This window comes from Azolla caroliniana, unplaced genomic scaffold (genome assembly GCF_043228905.1).
Source record: "Azolla caroliniana isolate FFs.n. ecotype wild unplaced genomic scaffold, voAzoCaro1.0.p SCAF_13, whole genome shotgun sequence".
Lineage (NCBI taxonomy): Eukaryota > Viridiplantae > Streptophyta > Polypodiopsida > Salviniales > Salviniaceae > Azolla > Azolla caroliniana.
The window spans coordinates 3,145,513-3,154,733 of record NW_028230448.1 but is presented as its reverse complement, the minus strand read 5'-3'; the positions used below and the strand labels follow the sequence as shown (position 1 = coordinate 3,154,733).

The 9,221-nt window shown below is 39.9% G+C and overlaps 1 protein-coding gene across 1 annotated transcript; it reads right to left on the bottom strand.

The window, feature by feature from the left end:
• Window positions 1-399: 399 nt before the first annotated feature.
• On the bottom strand, window positions 400-8,295 carry CDC48C (cell division cycle 48C). Its single transcript, XM_087329178.1, has 10 exons — window positions 7,133-8,295; window positions 6,355-7,064; window positions 4,247-4,399; window positions 4,046-4,162; window positions 2,275-2,379; window positions 2,136-2,201; window positions 1,994-2,058; window positions 1,427-1,628; window positions 1,016-1,144; window positions 400-951 (listed from the first exon to the last, which is right to left on the bottom strand). Exons 1-10 carry the CDS (start codon window positions 8,244-8,246, stop codon window positions 868-870), a joined length of 2,745 nt encoding a protein of 914 aa, XP_087185304.1. The 5' UTR covers window positions 8,247-8,295; the 3' UTR covers window positions 400-867.
• Between the last annotated feature and the right edge of the window lie 926 nt (window positions 8,296-9,221).

Genomic DNA, 9,221 nt, shown 5'->3' with positions numbered 1-9,221 from the left:
AGCCCACTTGAGTCTCATCTAAATGAAGTGCTTATCAGGGCATACGCTAACCAAAGATGGTAGTACCATGAACCCTAGCAAGTTCAAGGATATCCTATAGGCTCTAGTGTAGCCAACACCCAAAATCTGTGGACAATTTCTCAGTTAATTGCTTGTTGCTCCATGCCCTCATGGAGACAACTTCAAAATAGTGACGATGGAGGTGGGACTCGTAGCAAGGCGAGCCCATGATCGATAGTAATTACAAAGGGGAAGCTCAATGGGATAAATTACAGTATGTCCTTCGGCAGATCATAACGGATGCTTCACACCCATTGCCTGTACATTACTATCATGCAAACATGCCATAATTAATTTCTAAACATAAATGCATCTGAATGCGCAAAAAATGCCAATGTTGATCCACGAACGCATAGAAGGATTAACTGAAATGAAATATACAGCTCAACCAAAAAGTATTCATTCAATGAATGAGAAATCAAAATCTCGAGCGCTCTCACAGGTAGAATCCATAGAATCTAATCATTGTCCAACTCAGCTTCCATTGAGGACTTCCATGTACAAACCTTGAATATAATTGAATTGGAAAACAAGTGTGAGCTTACCAAAAATAGGATGCTGAGGCATGCAGCTAATGTGTACAGTCCTCAATAAGATCACATCAGATCTCATCCACTGAAAACCATGACATGTATTCCTCCAAAACTGTGTCAACTAATATACAACCTCAAATAGGGAGGGGTTTTTTTCCACCAAGTGGACTTTGAATTCGTGATGAACTTTCTCAAGCAATCTCATTATTTTTTTGCCCCATAGAAGCCCATAATGTAAGAATCGGGATAATCCAACTCCATGTGATGGTTCGTGTTACATACATGGTCCGGATGCAATCCCCATCATTGTTGATATCCGATTGAATTTTTTAGGAAGAGACTCGTAGTACATGAGGTCCTGCGCCAAAATTACCATTTTATATAACCAGAGAGGGTGTATGACAAATTATATAGATTAATACCTGTTTAGAAACAGACGGGGATATCTGTGAAAGGGCAGTTCCAAAATGCCGGTTGCAAACGGACATTGGTTCAAGGGAATCAGCATTTATGCATTTCTCTTGTAAAGCAGCCACACATGCTTCATTGACCTGAGAAATAGAAAATGAACAACGAACAGTAACCATAGTGTTCCAATCAAAAGATGGTTTCAAGTTCCAACATAGTTGTGAAGAAACTGACATTTAATTTCTTTCTTTCAGGTTAGCATCATTCTGTTAGATAAAGAAAAATGTGGATAGCTTTCAATGAAGAGATGGTTCAACATGCTCCAATAGTTGTAAAAAAATTGACAATAACCCCTCAACTGACGCATATCCTCCAAAACAATGAAAGGAAAAAAAGAAGTTAAAAGAAGTGAGTTATCGACATACCAGTGCAGCAAGGTCAGCTCCACTGAGTCCTTCACATTGCTTGCTTGATGCGATTGAAACAAGATCAACATCTGATGAAATTGGTTTCTGCCTGATCAGAGTCTTCAATATGGAAACCCTTCCTCCGATGTCTGGAAGAGGTACATATAGCATCTTGCCTAGCCGACCAGGTCTTAGTACTGCTGGGTCTATCATGTCAGGCCTAATCAAATAACCAAGAAAATCCCATTGAAGTTTGAACATCAATGAATAATAACCCGATACAAACAGTACTAGTTTACGCTGACTCAAGCTACTGCCAGACTTATGGTTCATGATCATGTGAGAAAACCTCACCACTAATTTGTGAACAATTAAAGATGATCTAGACACAAACCATATTATAACCCAGTGTGCTAGGGTGGGTCACGCATAGGTTCTGAATCCACATATCGTCGAACTTTAAGTTTAAGGTCATGATAATCTTGTGATCATGTTTTCATCAAATTGACATTAAATCAGTCTCCCCATTCTGAGAAACATGCAGCTTTGTACCCAATCATTTGATATGTACATATATAGACTCACCGATTGGTTGCACCCATCATAAATACACCCTTGCGTTTCTCTGCTCCATCCATCTCGCTTAGAAGCTGTTGGTAGAAATAAAAGCATGTTTGATTAGTCTTCTGTAATCTTTAGTCAAACTGTCAGCAACCAGATGCGGTACCTGATTGAGCACTCTTTCTGCAACTGCATTGCCATCAGTTCCACGCCTTGGAGCCAGCGCGTCCATCTTTTGACACAAGCCTATATTTATAATCTCGTTCACTAAATGAATTTCCATTGTAGTCAAAAAATAATCCTACCTCATCAAAAAAGAGAATGCATGGTGCACAAGACCGAGCACGAGAGAATAGCACCCGAACAGCCTGCTCACTTTCACCAACATACTTGTTCAGAAGCTCTGGTCCCTGCACCAAATTGTGTTATATTGGGAATTTCTTTCTGCTGAAAAGAGAAATAAAAAAAACCAAACAAAACTGTCTACTAAGAGCTATGAACTGATAAGAATCCCAAGAATTCTGTGAATTTCATATCAATACCATGATGAGAGGATGTGGAGAGAGGTTTTCATACCAAAGATAAGGAAACATTTCCAGAAAACCAGAGGGACCTATGGCTGAATCATCACTTTAAACAAGTTTCTCACCTTTCCCCTTCAATTACATGCAGTCAACCACTTTTCAGGTTCCTGCTCAGTCCTATTGAATTCAACCCTGAATTGATCTTGAATGTATAGAACATTCAGGTTAAGAGGATGCGCCAAAACTTTTCTAAGTTCTCAGTCTGTCCAAAGGGTACCATGTAATACTCCAGATGAGGTGAATTAAATGCCACCACACACTGTAAACCTAGAAGAATAATCACACAAGCTGGAGGATGAAAGCGTGGCTATCCCACCAAACCAAGCACACATTTTCTTGGAGTTCATTGGGCATGAGACCCATTGAGCAGCTGTAAAAATCTAGGGATGACTTTTATTCACTTGAGACATTTGAATGGACAAGCAAAAGCAAATGCCTTCAGACCAGATTTGTGCTACATAGGAGGCCTCTTTCTTTCACAATCAACTGGTTGTTTGAACATCCTGAGCATCGCATGTGAGTCATTAATGCATGAATGCTAGTACTTTCACGTTCATCGAAGCTTGATTCCAGACTTCCCATTAGAAAATTCTCTTATGGAGCAGTTACATCATCAGATAATGCATGGAGGGCCTCCACGATTTCATGACCAATTGGTTGTTTCAAATACACTAGAGTACCAAAAACAATCACTGATGCATAATTGCAAGCACTCCCATGTTCACAGAAGATTGGTCACAGAACTTACTCGAGAAAACGTTCTATGGAGTTACATGCAGAACTTTACATATGATGAGCTTCTTCGGGCCCACTAAAGGAGTCACCTTACCTTGCTTTCGAAGTCAAATCTAGACATGTGTCCATAAAGCTCTTTACATTACAAATATCATTGCAGATCAAAGCTACTGGAAGGCCACAACTACCTAGATGCAGACCATCACAACATTGTCAAGACTAAATAGAAGAGATTCATACCATGCATGATAGAGCTATGGAGGATTAACTTTAGATCCTAAGTCCATTGGCAATTCCCTCACAGAGTGTTTAGTCCCATTTCCTGTGTATCATAGACTTGTTCGGAGCATTTACTGTTTTTACAGCTCAGGAGTAAGGGTGTCACAACAGCCAGGTAAGTATGTGGTATTTACTGCCATATTAGTTTCTCGCCTCGTTAGCTAACTGAATTAACAGGAGTTAGTTGGGTACCTACATCAACTTAATTGCCCCAGTCCAAAGCTTCTCATAACCTTGTACTATTTTCTGTCCTCTGTAATTTCTAATAGTACTGCATGCCCTGCTTATACCTAATGCATGAAAGTAGACAACACACAATGTCCTCACCATACTTGTCCATCTTTAGCATCGTGACTACAGGTTAAGCTTGAAGCATTTCTCAATTCTGAGTATTTTGGACATGGAGTATGGCTGATTCAGTCTTTAACAAACGATATGTTCTTTCATTTCTTCTAAGTATTCTATAAACACCACAAACCTTGATGTATATGAAGTTTGCTTGTGCATCATTTGCAACAGCTTTAGCCACAAGGGTCTTGCCACAACCAGGGGGTCCATACAACAGAAACCCTGTATCCATATCAAGACCTAACACCTAAAAGAATAAAAAATATAACCATAATCAAATCAGACAAAATGTTAATTATCAATGTAAGTAGCAAGGGTAAGATCATGTAACCTCGTAATCTTCTGGATGCTTAATCCGTCTGGAGATAAAAAAATCCATCATCTTTTGAATGGAATCAAGGGCCCCCACATCTTCCCATTTCACAGTAGGAATAGCTGAAAAACCTTCTCTTTTTGTTGAAGGCTGAACGACTGCCACAGCTGCCTGAAAAGAATGAAAATCATTTGGCTTTTTTATATCAACGAGGTGTGAAACCTCAATAATTAGAAAGAAACCTCCTGTATTTTCACAATAACTATCTTGCTGTATATGGATGTAGGTGCTTAATTATGGGACATAAAGAGAAAATTCGTATGCCTTATAAAATAAATAATGCCCTATACTGCATGAAGCATGACATTGCCTAAACCAAGTTTGCTGCTATCATTGAAACTGCTCTGTACAGTAAGTCATGGATCTCAATACACTATCACAACAGCTCTAAGTCTAGAGCCTTCTAAACGCACTGCGAAGAAGGGACCTTACAAATCTTGTTATACTATAGTTGTGATGATCAATAGACATACCTTATATAGTACAGAAAAGGTGCATCTGCAGTCAACTTGGGAATTATGTTTGGGTGAGCTTATCTGTTCTACCCTTCTATGCATATGATAGATTCCTCCTTCTCTACATATGATGCATCATATATGAGCACATTTCCAAACTAAAGTTTTAAAAAAAATGATATATATCCTCTTATTGATATGTTGGTTCAGACGTGAATAGCATTATACCTTTTAAAATACAGAAAAGTTATGGATGCAGATAACTACATATAATGTTAGAGTGACCTTATCTCCTATTACGCTTATATATAGGAGATAGACAATCGCTGCTCGGAGATATCTAAATACCCCTATATTGAGATGATATTGTATTAAAAGATGACTCGCAAGATGGGACACAAGTTGGATACAGTGACTTCCTAATACTGACGCATATCTGTTGAGTCCAATTAATACAACCCATCTCCATGGAAGGGTAGCAGATATCAGATTAATATAATAGTGTGCAGCATTTGGACAGGTGGATGGTGTTCCAAGAATAACCTCAATGCCCCGGGGTTGGACACACTTTTATATGGAGTAGACGTATGTGATCTAGCCAGTCACAAGGGAAAGAGGGATAGGAACCTGGGAAGCAAAATTTATCCTCAACAGAAATCTGTGAATAGGAATGGAAAAACTGTATTAGGATATATGTCATCCGAGTTATTAATGAAAATAGACTCTGTGCCAAGAGGGGCGGAGCATCCATCCCTGACCTAGAAACACAATTACCTTTCTCCAATTCAAATAAATAATTAATTGTTTTGGCTCTTTTTCTGCCAATCTGTTTTGGTTCTTTCCATAATTGTTAAGACCCCTTTTTCCAAATTTTGCTGTTCTTTCTGTGGTCTTAGCTCCTTTACATGTAAATCTGTGAAGCAAATTATGTATGCATACTAAATATAAATTGTACAAATATGAAATGTACATATTTGTGGTTTTTAATTTATATATCCACAGTACATTATTACACATACACTGTCCCCAACCCCCATCCTCATTCCCGGATCAAGGCCTGTCCCCCATCCCTCATCTCATGTGACTCTGATCATAGCCTTGATCAACATGGAAGACCAGGCCAGACTTATAGGTTTCCCATTAGGAGTCAGCAACAGCTCGGTTTAAGCCTAAACCACGCCATTAAACCGTTTTAAAATGGTTTGGTGGTTTGGCAGCTTGGTTCAAGCTTGAGCTTCGTAAACTGGTGAGCTCAGTTTGGTAAAGTTCAAGCCGAACCGAGCCAGATAAGTCCAAACAGGTTAACGCCTAAACGGTTTAGTTCAAGTTTGAAAACTTCCAAACCGGTTAAGGCTAAACCGGTTTGGTTTGGACAAGGTAAAACGAGTTAAGACGAAACTGAACCATTACCATTCCTATCACCCATATCAAAGGGAATTTTCTCATAGAGCTACATCACCAAGGAAAGAGTCTATAGTAGATTTGCACAAGGAAACTGAGGACGACGTCAACAAAGAACCTTCATGTATGGTAATGTATCCCACCACAATTCACAAACTAGCACTTATGAATGAAATCAATTGTATATTTCAATGGAAATACAAAGTTTACCTCAAAATCTTGCATCGTAATGCTCAACGAGCGCATCTCTTCTTGTGACCATGGTATTTTCCACCAATCACTTTCACCTGAAGATTTAGTTTCTAATATGTCCACACAGTGGTCTACTTCACTGACAGTGCTGCATGAACTCTCATTTACATTGATCATGCTAGCTGCTGATATGGATAAGGTGGATGCGCACGAAATAGGGTTTCTACTAGAGACAATTCTTTTGATTGCAATAGAACCAGCTTCCTGTGTCAATGCAGCTAAGTCGGCACCTACAAAACCTGGTGTGCATCTTGCTATGAATTTGAAATCGAAAGATCCTTCTAATCTAAGATGTTTAGCTAATACTGACAATATCTGTGCCCTCCCATTTTCATTGGGAACTCCCAATAATATTTCACGATCAAAACGTCCGGGCCTTCTAAGGGCAGGATCTAACGCTTCGGGGCGGTTTGTTGCACCAATGACTAAAACATGTTTTGATTTCTCTATGTTCTGCAAAGAATCCTCATTTTCCTCTATGCTTCGTTGAAAAGATTGACTCAGATCATCCATGCAAGTCATAAGTTGTGTGACTATTCTTCTTTCCATTTCTCTTTGCGCGTTCTCTCTTTTGGAAGTGATAGAATCAATTTCATCTATAAAGATAATGGATGGAGCCATCCTAACTGCTTCAGCAAACAGACCTCGAATCTTTGCCTCAGATTCACCTGCAATGCACAAACTTTAGGTCTACGATGACATTCGAATTTCCAGCAGATGAGATTTGCATTCGCACCTGACATTCCTGAGACTATCTCTGAGCCTGATATCTTTAGGAAAGGCAATCCAGCTTCGTATGCAATAGCATTCGCCAGCTTTGTTTTGCCGCAACCAGGAGGACCATGTAATAGGATACCCCTCATAGGTTGAAGACCCAACCACGAATATATACCTGGATTGTACAGAGGGAACATGATTTCTCTCAAAGATTCTACAATTCCATCTATGCCCCCGAGGTCAGAAAAGCGCACGGCTTCAGCAGTTGAAGAAGTGATCTCTTTTTCCTGTTCCTCCAACTGTCTTGGTCTCTTCTTCATAGGTGTCTTTTCATCTTTTCCATCCTTCTTAATATGCAGATCAACAACTTTACTGGTGCTACTTTCTTTGGACTTGAGAACATGCTTTTCATTGGCATTAGATTGCAAGCCCATAACCGGAGCAACACCTTCGTCCTCATCAATGGTGATGCTTGCATGACCATTTTCAGAATCTTTTCCATGTTTCTTTACAGAATTACCACCTCCGGAATGTTTTTGATGTTTCTTCATGGAAATATCGGCTGCTCTCGCAGCAGAGGCTGCTGCAATGATGACACTAGGAGATGCAAAAGGCGGGATTTTCGCTTCAGAAATGCATGTCTTCTTCTTCTCTTTTGGATTCTCCCCTTCTTCTGCAGGAATGTTGTTATGTTGATCCTCCTCGTCCTCCATGTCTCGTTTATCTCTGTTCGCAGAGCTTATACTGTAAGTGTTGCAGAGCGAAGAGTTGAGCAAATTAAACCTCGAATCTGTCTCTATCATCTCGTCATCACAACTGTCAATGCCATCACTATCAGCATCACTATCGCTATCGCTATCGCTACTCTCATTTCGCTTCTGATTCTGCTTCTGCTTTTGTCGTTGCTTGAGGCTGTGGCAAGCCTCGTCGACGAGCTTGGAGAAGAGCCGGGACTTCATCCTCCCATAGTCATTCTTATAGTTGCGGCGCAGGTATTCGACGCAGACATCCAGGTCAGAGATACTGTTGCTGTGGGAGAATTGGTCCAGCCGCCGGAGGAGAAGGTCTCTGTTGGAGAGGCGGCCATGGCGGTTGGGGCTGGGCCTGGGGGACTTCCCTGGGGGGCGGCTCATGGCAGGAGGAAGCAGAGACCACAGAGATCAGAGATCAGAGCTCAGAGATCAGAGACCATAGCTCAGAGATCAGAGAGAAACAGAGAGGATGCTCTCTGTTCTTCTCCCCTGTTCCTGGGAAGAGGAGAGCAGAGGAGAGAGGAGAAAGAAGGTCTTTCTTTAGATTATGTATTAGGCCTCAAAGTTTGGCCAATTTACAGAAGTAGCCCACTCTTCTTCTCCTGCTTATATCATACGCACCATTCGTGAATTCGCATTCTCTAACATTCTTTATCCTTCGCGTATGAAAAACATCCTCGAAGTATGGTAAATAAAACCATTCGTGAATTCGTATTCGCTACCATTTTTATCATGCGCGTATGAAAAAAACACCCTCGACGTATGGTAAATACCATACTTTTGCACTCATTATTTATTATAAGGTAATTTTATTTCCCAAGGTAATAAAGTTAAGGTAAAAAAAGTTTTAAAAAAACAACTCAAGAATGTTTTAATAACATACGCATTCGTTTTTCGAACGTATGAAGCCGAATGTTTGGGCTAACGAACACGAATATTACGTACTAAGTTATATGTATATAATCTTTGAAAGCCTCCCTCTCTATTTTGTTCTTCTGTTAATAATCTTAAATGTTTTATTTTATTTTTTTGTACTCTTTAATCTACTAGCTCACAGAGATTATAAGCCAACAAAACCAATGAAACGAACGCGAGCTTGCTCCCAGAAAGGCATGTTATAAATTTCACTCGGTCATCGAGTTGTAGTAGTAGTATAAGAGAGTCCGTTGGTTGTTTGTCACCTGTCATTAACAATCGGCAAGCGCATGTTATAAAATTCACTCGATCATTGAATAGTAGAGAGTTTGTTGGTTGTCGGTCATTAACAAATGGTTGTCTGTTTGAACCGAACCGATTCGCAAAACCATGGCTTAACGATAAAAAAGGTTTGGTTTGGTTCAAGTTCAAATTATTTTT